This window comes from Gallinula chloropus, assembly GCF_964237585.1.
Source record: "Gallinula chloropus genome assembly, chromosome: 9".
In the NCBI taxonomy this organism is placed as follows: Eukaryota; Metazoa; Chordata; class Aves; order Gruiformes; family Rallidae; genus Gallinula; species Gallinula chloropus.
In genome coordinates, this window is record NC_140094.1 from 17,137,624 (window position 1) to 17,158,916 (window position 21,293).

The 21,293-nt window shown below is 41.0% G+C and overlaps 1 protein-coding gene across 2 annotated transcripts; it reads left to right on the forward strand.

Moving 5' to 3' along the window:
• Positions 1-384: 384 nt before the first annotated feature.
• CLPX (caseinolytic mitochondrial matrix peptidase chaperone subunit X) lies at positions 385-20,362 on the forward strand. Of its 2 annotated transcripts, XM_084268223.1 has the most exons (14): positions 385-469; positions 4,437-4,597; positions 5,960-6,077; positions 11,119-11,273; positions 12,109-12,268; positions 13,441-13,482; positions 14,608-14,784; positions 15,597-15,761; positions 16,106-16,194; positions 16,723-16,887; positions 17,749-18,048; positions 18,549-18,641; positions 18,865-18,971; positions 20,018-20,362. In XM_084268223.1, exons 1-14 carry the CDS (start codon positions 400-402, stop codon positions 20,106-20,108), a joined length of 1,893 nt encoding a protein of 630 aa, XP_084124349.1. In that variant the 5' UTR covers positions 385-399; the 3' UTR covers positions 20,109-20,362. The 2 variants fall into 2 exon arrangements, with proteins under 2 accessions (XP_084124349.1, XP_084124350.1); XM_084268224.1 differs by lacking the exon at positions 13,441-13,482.
• Positions 20,363-21,293: the final 931 nt, after the last annotated feature.

Genomic DNA, 21,293 nt, shown 5'->3' on the forward strand with positions numbered 1-21,293 from the left:
GCCTGGCCGCGGGTAGGAAGCACCTAACAGGCGGCAGCGGCCTGGAGTACGGCAGGTGAAGCGGCGGAGGCCGAGGCAGTCCAGCCGCGCCTCGGACTGCATTTCCCATGATGCAGCGGGCGGTGGTAGCGGCACCGCCCACTACAGGACTACATTTCCCATGAGGTCCCGCGCGGCCACCGGGACCATGCTCGGCTAGGCGCTCTGCGCACTGCCTGCTGGGAGAGGTAGTCTGTGAGGTGTGCGTGGTGACGGAGGGCGGGCGGCTGCGCGTTGCCGTTGTTGAGGCGGTGCCGGGCGGGGGAGGGGGTGTTTACGGCGCGGGTGGGGCGCGTAGCACCGCCGCCAGCGAGGCCTAGTTGGCGGCGGGGGGGAGCGGGCCGGGCCCGCGGCCGTACCATGTCCGCCTGCCACAGCTGCGCTGCCGCCGCTCGCCTCCTGGGCTCTACGCTGCCTTCCGCCCGGAGAGGTAACCGTTGTCCTTCCCTCGCCGCGGCCCGGCCCGACGCTGCTCCCCGGTGAGGCTGGGCCCTTCATCCGGGGCCGGAGCGCGGCGGCCCCTTCCGCCTCCCTGAGGCGAAAGCCCCGTTCCCTCCCATCGCCGCGCAGCTGTCAGCGCTCCGCGCCCCTCCGGGCCGCCGCTGTCGGGGGTGAGGGCTGTCCCGGGACTGGGGAGCCCGCCGAGTCACCGCCGGAGCCGTGTGGGCAGGGAGCAGCCGCGCTGCCTGGGGCCGGGAGGCGAGCCCTCCCGCGGCCCCGCGCCCGTGCTGCAGCGCTGCGATAAGGGCTTCGGTTCGGCGGCGGGTGACTGCTTCGACCTGCTGGTTTTCTCCCTGTTAATCTCTTGCCGGGGTGACGCCGGGGGGTGTGAGGGGCGGCCGGCGGTGCCTCGGGGTCGAGGTGGGAGGTCCTGGAGTGCCAGTTTGCGCTCGAGTGGCTCTTGGGACACGTAATGCCAGACAGCAGCGGCTGCCCAGTGCGAGGGGAATGAGCTCGATTAGCTGATTCAAAGCCTTCCTTTTCCTTTTGTAACTTCGACTTCAAGTACTTCTCGTGAAGACTGGGGCTCAGGGAAAAGTAGTTACTTTCAGCTTGGTAGAAGGGTGAGGCTGTTCAAACCTGGTCCTGGAAATTGAAAGTAGGGGGTGGCTGTTACGTTTTTACTACTTTTGCCCTTTTCATCACGGTCTTGTGGGTAGCAAAAGTCAACCTACCATATGCTGCTTTTGGGGAAAGGCAGACCAACCCCAAAACGTGCTGAAAATCTCTGCTGTTGCCACATTCCCAACGAGATTTTGAACGATTGTACCCTTGGCAGTAGCCTGACAAGTCAGAGATGATGTATCACTCTGAGGAGGTGAGGTAACTCGTTGCAGTTGACTTTACATTTACATCTCTGACGTCACTTGTGCTGAAAGGTATAAAACCAGTACTTTCAACTCCAGCCTGCCTGGCCTTGTGTAAACCTACTGAAACAATAAACCTTAAAGCAGTCTGAGTTAACTTCAGGACTACTTTTTTTTCATCAGAACTAAGAAGAGATTTGTAAAACAACAAATGAGACTAAAACACAGAGTAATAAGATTATGCATCAGTTTCCCTTAGAAATTCTTTTAAAAAATAATCTTATTTTGATGTGTTTTTGTAACAGATTATGTCTTCTGCCAGGTACTTTGCTATTCCCGGGTAGTACAAACTTGAGAGTATTCAGAGTGCATGAGGTCAGTCTAGTCCTTCAAGTGTTGTGTGGGACAGAGGGGAGACTTCTTGTCACAGTCTCCCTGACACTTCCTTGAGCAGTAGATTGTTCTAAGACATTTGAAGCTTGGCCCAAAAGTCAGTATTTCTTTCCTCAAATACCAACTAAAAGTTAATAAGGTGCAAAGAAGCCTCCCATTATTTCACAGCACACTAATCTGAACACCTAGGATAGATCCCATTGCTGCTACCAACATTCTTATGTTACCTTCACATCCTTAATACTTACTGCTTCAAAAAACCACCTGAGCCATGCCTGCCAGTTGTGTGTGAGCAAACACCACTGTGCTGGGCAGCTGTTGCATATTTGAACATTATCGGTGTCTGGATCATTCAGTGGAAGTTGCCAGTTGTTAGGCTGGAATGTTGATGCCTCCCAGAGATCTGCCTCTGGGCTTATTTATGCAAAACTTAAAGCAATAACTTTGTCACTGATTCATTAATTCTATAACGATATTGGTCAAAAAATATCACTCAGCTGTCACGATAGGCACAGGGATGAGGTTTTTGGTGTTTAGCCACAAGCCAGAGTATGATGACTTCTATATATTTTATTTTTTTTTCCTGATTTAGCCCACCTACACCCTTTAGAGCCCAGCACTTGTAGCAGGGTGAATGCAATGTTCCCAAAAGGCTGTCTAGGGGAGACCTGGGAGTAGTGCTGCTGGCTAGCCTGGATCTGCTGCCAGTGTCCTGCCAGACGCCGGAGGTGAAGCCCCACAGCCGCAGCGTTTCTGATCTGTGGATGGGCACAGTTGGTAACGTGGTACTTGACACTCTGTCGCTGTATAGTTCACCCAGTACAGTGTGTTTTCTGCGTCACAGCAGCACTCTGAATTCAAACTGGCTATTCTTAATCCTCGGGCAGTGCTTAGTGATAAAATGTTTGAGTTGCTGTGTTAGTGCTTTGTCCGTTCTCCACAGGCCAAATCTGTGCTGCAGGAGAATCATGTGGCTTTGGGTTTCCTCAGGGAGGTGGGGTGGATTTTTACTTTTCTAAGGGATCCTATCTCAGTTCCTTTTAAAAATGGTAAAAGAAATCTTAGCAAAAGAGCTATTTGAGGACTAAGCCCCCAAGACAGGGAGGGAGTTAATGCAAAACAGCTATTAACTTTTAAACACTTGCCACAGCTTATTCTCTACTGACAAGTGCTCCTGGTGCATGTAGTCTCCAAGAGTTCTGTGCTGATTCAGTTGAAGGAACACAACTGCTTGTGAAAGTGACCTAGTATTTTTATGTTTATTGTGATATTTTCCTAGATCATCCTATGTAATCCAAGGTGTTCTGCTCTATTGCAGTGGCACTGGGCACAGTAGTTTAAAATGGCAAAGCGTGCTGATCACTACTCCTCCCTCACTTCTGCAGGCAGAAGTAATGCTATGACAGATTTCCAAAAGATTATTTAGTCATGTTAAAAATAACTGCAAATTATCTTCAAGTTCAGGAATCTTAAGCAGCACATAAGTTTATAAAACAAGTTCAGACTTCCATTGATGCTGTGTTCCTGGTTGTGACTTTGCAGAAGCCTGTGAGTTTTCCTGGTAAATTTAGACTTCTCCATAATGCTGCTTTATTTTTCTGGTTTCCCATTACAGTAGCAAGGTGGTTTTGCATAAGTGTCCTCTTTCCAGGTCTTGGTTATCGTTGTTACCTCTTTCAGAGCAAGTGAACTGTACTGCTGTTGAAATTCTTACTGGTTTTATTCGTTTTTATTTTATTCCTGAGGGTTTTTTAGGTTTTCTATAGGGCACATTCATTTCTCAAACAGTAAAACCGTGTATTGCCAGTGAGTTTTTAATTATTGTTGCTATATAGCTCTTCTGCTAGTAAATCATAGAATTCACATGAACATAGAGCAAGTAAGAAATTTGCCACTTTAAATGAGAGATATGGGGTATGGATTTCAGGCTACTCTCTGCTGTGAGAGATGTCGCAATCACAAGCAGGACACATGTTGGTTCACATCATACCTAGTCATGAAATGTAACCCTGCCTGCTGTTGCAAGAGGAGGAAAAGGCTCTTTAGTTTCTCAATGAGGCTTTTTTTTTTTTTTCATGTTGGCAGTAAGCTATCTCAACACAGTGAAGGTTATGTTGAATTTACTTGTGCCTGTCTGTAAAGGATCAGCACGTGCCAAATACGATGCTGCCTTTTAATTTTCCTCAGGACAATCTTTTTTTTTTTGTCACTTGTTACCTCAAATTCCAGGAAACTACGTTTTTAGTAGAGTTCACAGGTGAAAACCAAATCCAGTCAGACACTTCTCTGGATATTTTTGCACAATGAAGCCACCCTTCAAAGGCTTCTCTTACTTCAGGGGTTGATTATTTCCCAAAAAGTGTGGGATGTTGATATTTATCATTCTGAGGGTGTTTCATAACTAGGATGTTCCCTGGTTTGTGACCTAATGGGACTTTGTTGTCTGACTTAAAAGATTGGGAATAACTTTTGGGTCACTTCTGGACAATCCAGACAGCTTTTAATGAGATGGAACATTGTGGTGATGAAGAGAATTTATTCTGGGTAAGTGAAATTTGGATGCTCAGAGTTGAGTTCTGTGGCTGAAAGCATTGGGTTCCATTTAATATAAATATGTTCCAGGGTTTGGTGGCATTGGGATTAGAACAGTTATTAATGTTTAATTTTAATGGAGTGTTTTGGGTTGGTTTCCTTTAGGTATTACTTGTGGGCGTACACGCATCCCTGTTTTAGGAAAACTTGGGACTTTTGAAACTTGTTCCCTAAGACGAATTCCTCTTAGAAACTTCTCAGAAACACCAGCGTACTTTGCTTCAAAGGATGGTGCGAGCAAGGATGGCTCTGGAGAGGGAAGCAAGGTAATCTCCACGCATTAGATTTTTTGAGAGTTTTATGTAAAACGTTTCTTAAATGTTTTTAGTAGCTTTTCCCCTTGACTTAAAATTAGAATCTTGATATCTTTGCTAACTCTTGACATTTCTGATCCTTCAAATTGCCACAACTGACGGTGAAGAAAAAAATAAATTGTGTTATGGATTTGGTAGCAGACAGACCTTAGAAGCATCCCATAATGCTCTTCCCAAATCTTTTTGCCTAGAGTAAAGGGACATTTGAAAACTCCCTAGAGTGTTCTAAATCCACAGCAGGTATTAAGCAAGACAAGCCTGTGAGGAGACTAGTCTTATTCTTTTTAGTAAACTGTAATCTGTTTCCATCCTCATCTTTATAATGATATAGTTAATAAACAGCTTCTTCAGATAAATGATTACCTGAAAATAAAACTGCTCTTTAGTCAGCAAATACGATTTTGAGAGTTCACAGGCAATAACTTCGCCTTAGTATGGCATGTTGTGACATCTGAGGAACAGTCCAGGTGACATGGGTGTGTTCTGAAGGTTCAGATTAATCTTTTTTTAAATGACAGATAAACTTTTAATAGTCTTTTTTTTTTTTATTGAAGATATGTGAGGAGAAAAGAGTAGGCAGCAAGATTTAAAAACCACAGAGAACCCTCTTAGAAAAGGGAAGAGAGACTTTTGCTGTTTCCTAAAATACAATTGCTTTTATTATTAATCAAAGTACAGAGGCATGGAACAGATAGAGATTTAAAAAATATTAACCTTGAGCACCACTAAACAGGGTAACACAGAATAAAACAAGTAAGTCTCTATCAGGGAACTCTGCCTTAAAGGTAAAAAATGTAAAACAGTTCCAAGCAGTTTCTGAGGTGCCTGTTGTATAGGCCATATCTGCCCTACAGCCATCTGCTGGCACAGCTACATCTGTCAGGGGCCCGAGAAGAGTTATGGCTTCAGAAACCCTTAGAATCAGCACAGTGGTGACAATAACTCTCTCTGTAACTATGATCTGGTTTATTCTCTGGGGTTAGAATCAATTACTTTTTTTTTAACACTGTATTTTGTTCTTGACATGTTTTAGCTTGTTCTGGTGCTGATCAAGCAGCTCTAATGTAGATACGGGATGTCTTTTCCATGGGCATCTGAAAACTGTCAGAGCTGGGAAATAGAGATGTGTATCCACATCAGAATGTTTTGGTGTGTTGTTCCAAAGTTTCAAAGCCTTTAAAGAGTCCTGACAATAGTTATTTTGTCACTCAGCCGTTGTGGTGTTCACATAACTGGATTCTATAAACACCCTGCTAAATGCCTAATGTAACAGCTCCATTGTTTGGGGCCTAATTGTCTGGAAATCTTTTTTAGAAGTCTGTTGGTGAGGGAGGTGGCAAAAAGTCAAGCTCTGGAAGCTCTGGGAAAGGAGGGAACCAGCTGCGCTGCCCAAAGTGTGGTGACTTGTGCACGCACGTGGAGACCTTTGTGTGTAAGTTTTATCAATACTTCCTTTTTCAGTAGACACAGACATGACTCTATTTGTGATCTAACGTGGTCCTGATGGTGAAGCTTTAGCTCACCTAATTACATAGTGTCAAAATGTTGTGCTTGCTTTGACCCTGATGGCGTTAGTACGTGTTGCTTCTGTAACTCCCCATGATGTGAGGTGGAGCAGGACATGGCAGTGGGGCTTAGAACACAACTCTGAATATGCAGTTTTAAAATAGTTTAGTGCATTTTATGCAGTGGATGAGGTGCTCAGCTAAACAATACCATTTAAATTACTCAAGTTCTGGCCATTATAGAAATATATAGTTACCTGTGTTTGTAATGTCTGTCCTTTGTTTACTGAGTCATGAAACTTTAATCCCGTGTGTGCTATAACCAAGGTTCTTATCCAGCGGAGGAATTAGTGTATGACAGATGGCCAGCTAGAATGGTCTTCTGTGGCAAAGTCAGACTGTTAATACATCCCAAATAGGAGCCTGGAAAGTCCAAACAGACAATCCAAAATGTGTCAGATACCTGGGATACAGCAGCACTAGCTGCTTTTTAAGAAATATGGTCCAAATTAATGCCAACTATCCTGTAGATTCTATCACACTTGAAGACATTTCTCCTTATTTCAATGCAATGCTGTTTTTTGCAAGTTAAAAGTGGCTTTCCAGTCTAGTGATTAGACCAGTTTCTGGTCTAATGAGATCAGCCTAGAAAATAGTTGTCAGAAAGCGACTACCCATTGTTAGTTGGTGGGGCTTGAGGAGGAAGTATCAAGTCCTAATCAGACTTGTGCACTAAGAGGCTTAAGGCAAGGTCAGCATAAACTTGTTCAACAGTTGTTACTATCACAGCTGGCAAGAATAATGAGCAGGTGTCCTATTATCTGCTGCTGTTTGTAAAGTAGTATTTAACCAAAGTGATCAAATGTATTGAATCACAATACAATTCTATAATAACAGTATATTTATTTGTTAGTCAAAAGGATCAATATTCAAATACTGGGGTTTTTTTTGTCCAGAAATAATAAGCTTTTTGTTTTGTTTGAAACTAGAGTCACTGAGGCTTTCTGAAAAATCTGGCACTAGCTGATGGAACTAGAAACAGAATCCTGTGTGGTGTTCAGTATGTTGGCCTCTCCCTGGACTAGGTGTGGTTAAAAGCAGGGAAAGGATTTTTAACCTCTTACCTTCTTATCAGATGATTCATGAGTAGACCGAGACATTCTGAAACTCATTTCACTGGCGTATTTGCTCCCCTTGTTGCTGGAGTTTGGGCTTTTATGTGGAAATACTATTCAGGCATGGCCCCAGAGTGGAACAATGGCTGTGTATCCCTGGAAAGCAGAGATGTGATTTAGTAAATTGTCAGTGTTGTTAGGAATCTTTAAGTGTGTTTGAAAACCTTAGGAAGAGAGCTTGTTTGCACTGACATTAAGGGAGGAAATGCTTGGTGTATACAATCTCTGCTTCACAAGTAGTGATACTGCACTTGAATTGGGGCATCAGAACACCACAGATACTGTAAACAGCTTGGGACTGGAAACCCACTTTTTACTTGTGAAAACAGCATTGCAGCTACTCAGATTTGTCAGAAGCTTGAAAGTCAAGATATGAGGAAGTCTGCTTGTAAGTAATTGAATGTACTTTTCTTACCTTTGCACATTCTACAGTGAAGCTTTAGGATTTTACAGCAGTTTTGCTACTTCAAACCAAGCATGATGTCATCAGGTGATAGAGTAGAGCAGACTTTTTTGGTCGTCTTGAGAAGAACAGTCATTGGTTTTCTATTAATTGGTAAAGTAAAACCAAAAAAAACCTCCAAACAACAAAGATTGTAATGGCTCTAATTTCACAGAAATTCATGTGAGTCACAGTCAAGTTTTACCTGGACCAGAGTCTGGTGTAGTCTGTCAAGTACACTGCTTCCCAGCTAAACTGTAGAATATAAAGTGGCTGGAAAACAGAAGTGCTAAGTTCTAATTATCTTAAAAACATTTTTTTTCTTAAAAAATCAACAACTAATAAGAGAAAACCTGTCCCATTCTGTCCAGAATGAACGGGTTGCAGGTTTTATTAAACATATTGTAACTTGATTTTTTTAGGTAAGTCTTTTATGTTACTTAGCCAGGAAAAATTATGGAATTGTTCAGTTCTGGTTTGAATTACTGAACTACAGAGTCTTAAGTAAATACCTAAAGCCAAACAAAAATATGCAGTTAGCATTTGTTTCAGTTTAAATATTAGTTTTTTCAGTCATTCTGAGAGAAGTAGGGAAACAAAGTAATGAATAAAAGCCACATTTTTAGTAAATTAATTGCTGTTGACTGGCAGTGTGACAGGTTGGTTGTCCAGTGGAGTTAAAAACTTAATGGAGCTTAACTTTGTATCTGCAAATCTTGCACAAAGATTTGCTTGGCAGTGGCTTTCCAGTAATTAACAATTAAGGAGGAGAACAACGCAAACCAAAAGGAATTTTGCTTTGACACACTTTCTCAGCCAGCAGTCCCTGGGTTGTTTTGGGTTGTGAGACTCTGCAAGGAGAGTTTTGTGATCAGTGAAATAAGATGCAAGCCTCAGATGTAGAGTGAAATCCAATAGCTTTAAACTGACTGACATGAGGAGCCTTAACTACACGCTGCTTTTACTATCTCCACCTGATGCCATCAGGTTAGCTCCCACTCTCCAAAGCAACACTTCCCTGCTACTGTACATACTTAATAGGCAAGAATCTTCCCTGCTCTTTTTCCTAGCACCTTTTAACCTTAATAGTAGCCCATTTTCTCAAATCTACAAGTGTTTTTTTAAGATTAAACATCCCATTTCAGCTTCCTGTGTGTACTGTAAAAACCCCAGTGCTTCTGTTTGGCAAGATCAGCTCGGAGGGACTTCAGAGGCTGCATTTGCAAAGAGATTTCTGTGGGAATTAATGTGTCCCAAATAAAAAATAACACTTGACTTGCATTTTACCACATTGTAAATATTTGCAGACATCTTAATGGCAGTGTGATAATTTGACAAGAAGTCTCTGCTGTGCTTTTATGTTTGCTAAAACAACATACAAAACCATGCTGGTATTTAAGAATAGCTTTCAATTTTGAATGCTCAGATGTAGGGGGATAGCAGCACTTAGACTTGTTTTCCTTGCACTTCAGAGCAAACTGCTGTTAAAACTCACATTGATACTTTTAACCAGTTTCCTGTGTAGAAGATAGAAGCCTGCCAGCTTCACAGCTGTGTTTTGACAAACAGGTTTCCCCCCTAGGGTACCCCATCCATCAGTTTATCTGTTACCATGGACCTTACTGATCTTCCTGAAAATAAGGAAGGTCTCTAATAACCTTTCTCTGTGCTGCTTGGAGTAATTGATAAAAACATACTCTGCACAGTAATTTTTCCTAGTCAGTGTTTGAAAGATGCACAGTAACATTCTTAGAGCCTGCTCTTTATTTTCTATGTTTTTAACCATTCCTGTGGATCTATAAAGGGTACAAGTGTTCCTGTGGCTATTCTACCCTAATACAGCTGTCTAACAGCATTGCATGAGGAAGGACAGCAGCCTCAGGGTGCTGAAGTCTTCAAGAATATCAGAGGAGTTTTGGGAGAACATTGGGAAAAAGTTTGGGTTTTTTTTTCCCCCTACAGTATTGCTGTTAAATAATAGTTATGTAGGAGCAGTGCAAGCAAGTGCTGCTTCATCACATTCCCTTTGGACATTTAACACTGATTTGGAGTGCTGCCAGGAGTACTTTCCAACTGTTACACAAATTTTCTTTGGATTAGAGCTAATAATGCTGTGATGGTCTCAGTATTAAGTGCTACACTATTAGAATAATCTGCTGGTCTTTCTTACAGAGATGTAAGGTATGTTTAATATTAAAAAAGAGCCCCACTTCTCTTTTGCTGATGCCTGCTCTAGGGGAAGGAACAAGCTATAAATAATCACCTTGTTTATCACTAGAGGTTGGTCTTGAAAACAGCTGGTACTACAGTCTTCAAACCATTTTCTAAAACTTCTTATGACCTCAGAAGTTCTGACATTGAAGCTTTTCATGTGGTGGTTTTGCTACATTTACTTTGCTTTAATTTAATACATCTGCTAACATACTTTAAATCAGCCTTGTTGTACATGATTGGCATTTCCTAGCGTAACAATATGGTCAGAAAAAATCTGTTTTGAATTACAGATTCTTTTCTCCTGTCTATTTTTTTCCTTTGGAAAAGCAAAGTTGAAATGATTTAAAGTAGTGCAAGTTCTAGTTTGCAGGCTTTTGAAACCAAACTTCGCAGATAACCTGATTTTTTTGGGATGTTGTTCACAAAGTTGATGGTAGGAGGCTTTGGCTTTGGGGATTTGATGGAGGTGTGTTCTACTCCTGACAGAGAAAATAAATAAATGAAGGATCTTGCAGAACAACAAAGTCCTGGTCATCTGCTGCGTACCACAGCTGCCTCTTTGGGATGAGCCCTTTGTGTGGCCCTGCTGTGCTCCGTGTTCTGAGCTCAGGTGACTCCAAAGTGCTCCATAGTGTTCCACAGCCAGCATGATGCAGAGATTGGGAGCTGCCACAGCTGTCCTTTCCTGAACCTGCTGCACACTGAATTTGAAATACATACTGTAGGTTTCTTCCCCATCCTTTAGGTTTCTTTGTTGGTTTTTTGTTCCCCTGCTAGTGTGAGAGTTAGGATGAACTCCTGCATAATTAGAAGCCCTCATTAATTTTGCATCGCTCTGAGATGCCAAGTTTCCTTTTCTGAGTGTAGTGCTACTGAAGAGGTATGAAATAGATTTTTGCTTTTGAATCCCTTGTTTTGTCACTGCCCTGTTTGACTTTGGCAAATTACATTTTTCTGTGTCAAATCTCATAGTTCAATAATTGCTTTTAAAGCTTAGATGGTGAAGGAAGGGCAAGTGTAGGCACAGAGGGGGCCATGCTGTCTTCCAGGTGCTTGTCCTGTGTGTGACAACCCAGGGAGTTTAGTGACTACTGTCTAAGCAATTCCTCTTACCATTTTGTTTCGCTTTCTCTGCAGCTTCCACCCGCTTTGTGAAGTGTGAAAAGTGTCACCATTTCTTTGTTGTGCTGTCAGAGGCAGACACAAAAAAGAGCATCATTAAAGAGCCCGAGTCAGCAGCAGAAGCTGTGAAATTGGCATTCCAGCAGAAGCCACCACCTCCTCCGAAAAAGGTAACAGCTCCTCATTTCACCCCAGTGTTTCTTTGCATTCCAGCACGTGCATCAGGTGTGTCACAGTCTCCTGTGACAGAGACAACACACAGGAAAGGCGATTAGCTCAAGATTAAACCTTTGAGAGCTGTATGACTGATAAAGAGAGCAAGTAGATCCAATAAAAGGAGTTGGGCTTGTTTTCCTCTGGCTTTGTCTTGTGACTGAAGTCCAGTGCCTTCAACTTCTCCCTGTGACCTTGAGGCTTAACCTCAACCCTCACTAACTAGGATCTTTGATTTCCTGCTGTGGCCTCATGATCTGCACCTGAACGTTAGCAGCTTCTTTTGGTAGTTGCTGAAGGTTTTATTTGGCCTGTTTCTGGCCAAGAACTATGGCTGAATAGCTTGTGGTGGTGTCCCATCTTAAGTAACTTGGTTTCCATCTCCCAGACAGCGAGGGAGCTGCTTCTCTTTCTCAGTTCCTAGTGGACTGTAATGGTTTCAGAAGCTGCATGTGGCTCCTGGGTAGATGTCTTGTAAGAAAGCAAATATTCTTGAAATTTCTGTTCCCCTTACAAATTTGGGTGAAAATGACAATATGGATTTAAATATTAGCAGGGGAGAAATGACAAACACAATATGATTGTGTAAGGGTCATGTTGTTAAGTAAAAGTCTCAGCAGAGGTCTAGTTTGTATTTTAGATGTTGGGTTTGTATTTTAGATGTTGGGTTTCCATTTCTTGGCTCTGTAATGGTCTGTTTAGACCAGAGTCCATTTTTGGCACAATATACTGCTTTTTCCTTTTTCCTGCAATGTGGTTTAGAAGTGTTATTAAAATGGAGTTGTTTTTCAGATTTACAACTACCTCGACAAATACGTTGTTGGTCAGTGTTTTGCCAAGAAGGTGCTTTCAGTTGCTGTGTACAATCACTACAAGAGAATCTACAATAATATCCCAGCTAACCTGAGACAGCAAGCAGAAGTTGAAAAGCAGACTTCTTTAACACCAAGAGGTCTGTATGATGTTTGGTATTTTTCTGGTCAAATAAAACTTAACCATTTCAGGACCCTAACTTAAGAAAGATGAGAGAGGTTTTTGTCTTAACACTGGACGTTCTGTAACTGAAGTGATATAAAAATTCGTTAAATTTAATTTTCACTGCATGTGAACTTCTGTGATGGATCTAAATAGTAATACAGAAGGTTTATGGTGCATTAAGTATTCAGCATTTTTGGTGACACATATTATTAGATATTTAACTTTTTATAAAGTGAGCCTCCTGAATTTTTAATTCTAATCTCATTTACTGCTTAAGGCTAGATCTGCTGCTTAATCTGCAAGCAACAATGCAGATGGTTATGCAAAGGACCACCTGCATTAATTCCAGTAACAGCTATAGCTTTCTGACCACACTCGCTGCAGTTGGCAGCGTCTGTTGGTCACCATGGTATTGTTCCATATCTAGCAGGTGTAGATGGAGTTACTCTTGGCAGTACTCTTGCTACTGAGTAAGTGTGTTGCTATGTTGATCTAATTTATTTTTAGAAGTAGGATTAAATGGCTGTCTTTGATTCAGGGTGTACCTTGATTTTTGTTCTTTAAGGGGTTTTGTTCTGTCTCTCTATAAATAGTATGCCAAGCAAACAGAAGTTGTCTGGTTTTGGAATTTATGTAAGGAAGTATCTTAACTGAGGGGGAAACATTAGTATCACCGTCCTGGTATCAGTAGAGCAGTTACGTACCTGGCACAGGATAGTTCCTGACTCTCCACAGATAGATCAGTGCACACCAAGTGTACACACAGCAGTAGATGTTTATAATGGATAGTACTTTGAAATATCTGAAACTTTATGTTGTGACACTACTCAGGTATAAACACCAGCCTTTAAGGCAGCCTTTTCAAATGAAAGTTACTCTCTAGTCTTTTTTTTCCCTTCTGTAAGTGGTCTTAAAATCTCAAATAGACTGTTTTAAGTAGTAGAAAGCTTGCCATCACTTTTGAAACTGTGTCAGTTGAGTCTTGGGTTAAATTCAACAGCAATAGAAACAAATCCATGTGGGGCTTTCTTGTTAGAAATACGTTAGTACACAGTGATGAGATGTATTGAGAAGAGGGCAAGAGGTGGAGAATTGATCAGCTTTTATAAACTTACTTTTTATTACTGTTTTCATCCTCTCTCTTAGAATTAGAAATCAGAAGACGGGAGGATGAGTACAGATTTACAAGTAAGTGAACTCTCTCCTCGTGTCCTCCTCTGCAATATCTACCCTTTTGATGTTAATGGAGAATAGCCTTTAGTGACCAGTATTTTGAAATGCTGGGTAAAATCCTGTTTTCTTTCCCTCTGTGAGTAAATTTAATTGATGGCATTGAGTGTGTTTTAAAGAGGTGGCTAGGATCTGCCTCTATGTAGTTCTAGGTGGAGAGCAGTAAAGTCTAAGGATACCTTTTATGCACTTGGTCAACTAATCATCTGTCCTTAGAGTTGTTCTCAATAGAGAAAATGAGATTTCTTTTTAAGTTAAATCTGAGATGTGGTTATATTAATAATGTCACAGAGAAATGATGGGAGGTAGATAGTAAAGGAAGTTAGGCAACTGTGTTCTGCAGGATATTTGTTCTCTTTAAGAGGCACTGTCACCTTGACCCTCAGAATGCCTGTTTTCAAATCTGGGTGAGGTCAGTCGTGGTTATTTTCAGTCCACCAGAACTCTCCCTGGTTATTGAACTTCTTCCTTAGTCTAGTGCAGAACAATTTGTAGTCCCAGTTGTACCTCTTCAAACCAGTTTTCTTAATTTTTGATATTTTACCCTGCAAGCCAGTAAAAACTACTGCTCTGAGAACTGTTCTGAAAAAAGACAGTCCAGCTCAATGTCTGCATCTATGGATAGAGACAAAACCTGTAACAACTGAACTAAGACAAGTCTAATTCTTGGGGGCAGACCTTTGTGTTCCTCTTGTAATTGCTATTATGTGCTGCTTCTTGTTATCATGATAGAGATCAATAGTTTGGGATTTTAATGTTTTTTTAAAAACTTCATACAGTTAAAATGAGTCAGTTTATAAGGACTGAACATTTCTCTAGCTCTTGTTTTTAATGCAGAGGAATATTTTTAGATAATTCACTGTACCATTGGAAATTCTGTCCATATATGCAAAGAAGTGTTTGTGCAAAAATGTGATTAGAACTCATGTTTTGTACTAATTGTGCCATATTTCTGTTTCAGTCTGTCTCTAAGCTGCTTTACAGATAGATAGAATTGTAGGTTTGCAGAACAAAGGAGAAGAATCATTAAGGTAAGGGCAGACCTTGTCAGTGCTCAAACAGTTCTACTGTTGTTCTCTTCAGAACTACTGCAGATTGCTGGAATCAGTCCACACGGTAACGCGTTAGGAGCATCGATGCAGCAACAAATGAACCAGCAGATACCTCAAGAAAAACGGGGAGGAGAAGTACTAGATTCACCTAACGATGACATAAAACTTGAAAAAAGTAATATTTTGCTGCTTGGACCAACTGGATCAGGTATACAGCTGCATGCTTTTACAGATAATCAGATTTTTCTTAAATTCATTGTTAATTAGTGATCTTTCTCTTTTTGTGATTGTACCAAATGGGTGTATAAAAATCTAAACTGTGAATTCCAATGTGGGGTTTTGTGCTTTTATGCCAGGGTGACAAGCTGAGCTAAATGGCCTTGAAAAGGAAAGAGCTCTAGTCATGTGGTTTTATTTTTCTTTTTCCCTTTATACCTCTCTTATTTCAGCTTAGTGAAATTTGCATCTCTTAATCGGTAAATAAAACACTTAAAATTTTCTGTGCTCTAGATGGCAAGTTTTGATGGTTAGAAAGGGGTGTTTCACCTCTGGGACAGATCAGTTAACAAAGGGGTGAAAAGAGAAATTATATTTGTGTGTTCATAAAAAGTTGGGAGTGTTTGTGCTGAAGTAATAGCATTTTACAGGCTATTTGGGAAAACATTCACCAAATAATACTTAAATTTCAAAGGAGGAGCAGTTGGACATTGTGCTGCACCCTGGGTGTCTGCAAAGGGCTACTTGTTTATTTAGTCTTTTGTCTACGTGGATTGGAGATGTGATCACGTGGTCTGATGTTTTATTTGTGATGCCACATGCATTTCAAGCTGCCTCAAATGTGTGGTATTGTTCTGATTCAGAAATGCAGTGGCACAACCTAAAACCCACTGTTTCTGACAACTATCTCCCTTGGAAGCATCATTCCAAATGACAGTAATGATGATCCCATAATAAATATTTGGGTTTGTGTGCTCCATAGGAATGTATGGCAGCAATAAGTAACAGTTTTTGTTTTATCAGGTAAAACCTTGCTGGCTCAAACTCTGGCTAAATGCCTAGATGTACCTTTTGCTATCTGTGATTGTACTACCTTGACTCAAGCTGGCTATGTTGGTGAAGACATTGAATCTGTCATTGCAAAACTCCTGCAAGATGCCAACTACAACGTAGAAAAAGCTCAACAAGGTAAATTTCACAGTGTGTTTCCTGAAGTGAAGCTCCTTTGTAGACTCTTGTTTTCTTACCTAGGTGCTCTGAACTTTGAGACCACCAATATATTTGTAATTTATATTCCTACTGCACGTACCTGAACTCAGAGAACTTAAAAGAGAAATAATAAACCTGAAAAGAACTCCAGATTTATCTTGTACTTTTTGTTCTTGCCCATAGTTGGACAAAATCGTGTACATTTTTGCAGATTATAGAATGGAAATAGAACAGACTGCTGCTGCCTTAAATGATCTTCTTTGTAAGTTCTTGTTTCTCTTAAAAAGTGGAGTCTTTATTGAATCTGTCTTCTATGACTGCAGGAATTGTTTTTCTGGATGAAGTAGATAAGATTGGCAGCGTTCCCGGAATTCATCAGTTACGGGATGTTGGAGGAGAAGGTGTTCAACAAGTAAGTACTTCTGTGGAGTGAGCTCACTTTGTGAGCAAACAGCCCATCAAGTCTACGTGTCGTTCTATTGTATGTCAAATAGCACCAGAGTCTGTAGAGTCAAGAGTTCTTCAGTTCCTTAATTACTAACCATTGAAAACTTCATCTCTTTTCTTTACTTTCTTCATTTAAAAAAAAAAAAAGCAACTCAAAATCAACTTGAGACTGCTTCATAGAAACATTTTAATTGAAAAAATCTTTGCAGCATTCAGGTAAGTTGCATAACGTAGACAAGAATAAAGAACACTTAGTTCTGACTGAACTAAAGGAACTTAGTAATAAGTGCAGCTCAATGGAAGCTTCAATTAAGGAATCCTGTCTGTCCTTCAGTGGGGTTGTCTTGTATGGAAAACTGAGTTCTTAGACACTATAAGGGAGCAAAAAAAAATATCTCAGTGAACCTCTGAAATTAAGCACATTATGGTTTGCTGCCATATATGATGCTACATAGTGGAATTTTATGTTGTTTATTTCTTCTTTCCTCCTTAGGGCTTGTTAAAATTATTAGAAGGCACAATAGTAAATGTTCCAGAAAAGAATTCTCGTAAACTACGTGGAGAAACGGTGCAGGTTGACACAACAAACATCCTCTTTGTAGCTTCTGGTGCTTTTAATGGTCTCGACAGGATTATCAGCCGGAGGAAAAATGAAAAAGTGAGTGTATCAGGCTGTGTTTGAACTGGAAAATGGTTGTCTTAATGCTCATGGTACTGACTCCTGAAGGTCTTGGTATATTTGTAAACCCACGAAGTTTTTGTAAGCTGTGGCTTTCCATCTGTTACCTGGGAACCTGAGGTCCAACCTAAGAAAGGGAATGAAGAACAAGCCTGTTGTTAGTGGGCTGTGCTTCCACAGAGAAATGTTTAGCATATGCAAATGGCGAAAAATATAGGCGGGAGGGAAGGGTTGGCAAGTGTTGGTAGAGGACGTGCTGTCCATACTTAAGCAGTAACCTTTTTACGTTGGTGTCATGCCCTGTGTTTCTTAAAAACAGAGTATGTGAAACCGTTTTTGCAATTCTAATGGAATTTATTTTGTTTGGAGCAGCTGAGGGTACAAAGTGTAAAATTGGAGGGGGAACAAAAAGGTCTTTTCAACTGATACCCAGAGGTTTTCTGTTGATAGTCGGATAGTTTGAGGAGATGTTGTTAAAAGTTATCCATCATTGCTGATCATGGTAATTCTTGTAGCTTTTCATGTAAGGAAAATTGCATGCATTTGCCTCGCTTCTCAAGTGTCACTCGTATATGTAAACTTACTAGGACGTGTTACAGACCTTTTTTATTATAAGAATAACTTGCTCTTAGTCAGCCTGATGTGTTGATACCTTACAGAGGGGATTAAATGTTACAAAAAATTGTGTGCAAGGCACCTAATTTTACTATAAATAATTTCATGAGCGTAATGATGTAATCTGTCACTCCAGGTTGTTTTTTACAGACACAGACAGGATTTAGTTACATAAAGAAAACTTAACTACTATGCTTACAGAACTATACCATGTTTGTTTTGCAGTATCTAGGATTTGGGACACCAGCTAATATGGGAAAAGGCAGAAGGGCTGCAGCAGCAGCTGATCTTGCTAATATAAGTGGAGAATCTGATCCACATGAAGATATTGAAGAAAAGGATCGTTTGCTGCGTCATGTGGAAGCCAGGGATCTCATAGAGTTTGGCATGATTCCTGAGTTTGTGGGACGTTTGCCTGTTGTGGTTCCTCTGCACAGCTTAGATGAGAAAACCCTTGTACGGATTCTTACTGAGCCACGGAACGCTGTGGTCCCTCAATACCAGGCGCTGTTCAGCATGGATAAGGTCGTGATCTTTATCTGAGAACTTTACAATATGCATTGCTAGACAGATCTGAAATACGAATTAAAATCACTTCCTTGGCCCCCCCTTACATGTGCATCTCTCCACTCTGCGGGGGGAGGGAGGAAAAGTAAGCTAACTTGTTAAAAACATGAGTTATTTAGGTTGGATAACTCTCCTTGTGGGGCAAGTAATCTGGAAGGGGTTGAGCTGTTTTTTCATGTTAACATTCAAATGAACATCCATGACCTTGCATCAAGAGCAACTTCTTGTACTACAGAGTTACCTACAGTAGCTGTAGGTAAGGGGATGGAATCGATACTGGTAAGGTTAGTCAAAACCAAAGGGTAGCTGAAGCTTTGTGTATGTAGTTAGTGTTAAATGTTACAAACCAGAATAAATATATTGTGACTGTGATTTTCAGCGACGTTTGTACTGTTGTGCTCAACCCACTGAATAATAAATGAAGTAATTAACTAAACTTACCATTTTTCTCTGTGTAGTGTGAATTAAATGTAACTGAAGATGCTTTGAAGGCTATAGCCAGACTGGCCCTGGACAGAAAAACTGGTGCAAGAGGTCTTCGATCTATAATGGTGAGTGAACTTAGTCTCCTGTGGGTAAATGATGCTACCCGTGTTCCTGTGTATGAACCTAATGGTGACACTTCTCAGGCACACCTTGTTTAGTTCTGGGTTTTGTATGGATACAATAAATCTCTTACTAAAACTCTGGGTAATCAAATTTCCTCCAAGAAAAGTCCCTAGCTCTGCCAATCACATACAGAAATACATTTTTTTCCCCTCTGTTTTCTTGCAGGAAAAGCTGTTGCTGGAGCCAATGTTTGAGGTGCCCAATTCTGACATCGTATGCGTGGAAGTTGACAAAGATGTTGTAGAAGGCAAAAAAGAGCCAGGATACATTAGGTAAAGCTGTAACAGAAGTATCAGAACAGACGAGTAATACAGCTAGACAGGTATTTTGATGTTTGCTGTAGGAACAAGTGTATAAACACAAAACCATGCACACAACCTAAAAAGGATCCAGTTCCCTGTATATTGTACACAGCTGAATTAGTGCCTGTTCTGTCCTAGGGACTTTGGGTTTGTATTGCTTCAGTTTTTAAATACAAATTTTAAAAATAAACTTGTATATGAAGTTACTTTAAGCCTTTTGTGTGTGTGTATATGTATACCTGTAGAAAAGGAAGTAAATTATAAGTATCATTAGTTAACAGTAAAAATCTGAAGTTTAGTTGTGACTATACTGAAACTTCTGGAATGGAACTTCCTCCTGCTTTGTACCTCTGAGATTTTATGCAAGCTCCAGGCTGCTGCAGTTTTCTTCTCTGTGCTGCAGAGGCACCTCTGTTGATTTGTCAAACTGATTATCTTAATGAGAGTTTAATGTTGTGAAGATTGTATTGTGGTGATGATGTGGTAGAATGCTGAATGTACTGGGTAGCTCTGGATTTAAGGGAAAAAAAAAAGTGAACAAAGGATGGAGTTGAGAGAGAATGGGTCAGGTTGAAAACACAGGTCTGAAATTTGGGATCTCTTGGTTTCCATCTCATAACTACTTTGAGTAGGTGTAACATACTCATCGGTGACTGTGCCTGAAGCTTGGCTTGGCAGACCTGGTGTCTCAGAGGGGGTGATGAAGCAGAAAGGTTACTGGTACAGTGGTGTTGCTGTAAGGGATTTTGTACAGCACCAGCACCCTTGTTTGCTGAAAACTTAAAATTTGCTAAGGAAACCCAACAGCTTTCCTAAAAATCAGCAGGCTGCATGCTGGTGGTAGTGTAAATCTGCACAGCACCATTTTCAGGTCAGAAGGCTCTTAGCAGGCGGGTGGTTGCCAAAACTTGTGTCAGTGGGACACTGCAGGTGGCATGTTTACCAGAAGCTATGGGAACTGTGTCCGTTCTCTTCCTCACTTTCTAAAGTGTCTGATCAGTCCGTTTTAATTATAGGGCTCCCACTAAAGATTCATCTGAAGAAGAATATGACTCTGGAGTTGAGGAAGAAGGCTGGCCTCGACAAGCAGACGCTGCCAACCATTAGATACTGTCAGAATGCTCGCCCGCGTAAAGCGCCCTTGGGTATCCCCTTACGATTGCCTCTGGCTTCAGTCTGATACTAAAGGCATTGGATCTCTCTCGGCTATGATACGTGATGAGGAACTTCATTAGATAAATCAGATCATGTGTTGCGGCATCACGTTGATGTGTTTGATGGACATTGTGTGGATTTGGATGGCATAAAGTTCAAATATGAATTGTATATTACACTCGTTCAATTAAAATGTATAGCAGATACAGCAGCACCTGGGATTGCTCTTTCTAGCAACCAAGAGCAATGCAGGGGCTGGCAGTAGTTAGATTTTACAGTAACGTTACTCTACAAATGGGAAATCAAGATTAATTAGTAGAGGGCGAATAAACTATTAGCTCCTCATATGCTGTGCAGGGCGGGGTGGGGGGGGGTATGTTCAGGTCAGTGTTAGATTTCTGCTGGTGTTTGAAACCCAGTGGGTGCTGGAGTGACTTGTTACATTGGTGGAGGGGGAGGAAGCCCTTGCAAGAGGGTTTTGGAAAGACTGGGACACGCTTTATGACACTGCTGGGAGTTTTTTCTGAAATGTGACACTAGTTTGTTGCAGTAATTTGAATGCAATATCAAATAATAGCCTTTGCTTCACCTCCCTGTTAGGAGTTAAGGGTCTGTCACCTTGAATACTGTGAAAGGAGGCAACGTCAGTGATTTGCTCACTTTTCCAGAGGAGTAAACAAGAGGTTTCTAGGAAGTGGTAAGCCATCTGAATTTGGATGAGAAGTCAACATAAATTTTTAAATATTAATGTTCTAATATAGTACATTTTGTTTAACGTATTGGAACTATCATGCATCAATTTTTTGGTGCCAGGTATTTGCCCAACCTATCTTATAATGTTTAAGAGATGAAAGAAGTAAATGTGTAATATTTTTGATGTAACCAGTAGTGACTGTTGGCACGAGGCAGTGCTGCTTAAGTTAAAATGCTCAAATGCTAGTATTGCATCTTGTGGTTTTGTCCTTTGATTTTTTTAGTCTTGCAGCAGAGCAATCCCCCCTCCCTCTTCTGTTCTATGCACAAACTAATTCAATCCTTCAGGAAAGTCTTTGTTTAAAAAAAAAACAAACCCAAAACAAACCCCAACCAACACTAGAGGTTCTGTTGTGTTTTTTGATTTGTTTCAGGAATTAAAAT

Coding starts and splice junctions, on each gene's coding strand:
- CLPX (XM_084268223.1), top strand. CDS start 400: ATGTCCGCCTGCCACAGCTGCGCTGCCGCCGCTCGCCTCCTGGGCTCT. Junction 470..4,436: donor GCTGCCTTCCGCCCGGAGAG/GTAACCGTTGTC, acceptor GGTTTCCTTTAG/GTATTACTTGTGGGCGTACA. Junction 16,195..16,722: donor GAGGAGAAGGTGTTCAACAA/GTAAGTACTTCT, acceptor TTTCCTCCTTAG/GGCTTGTTAAAATTATTAGA.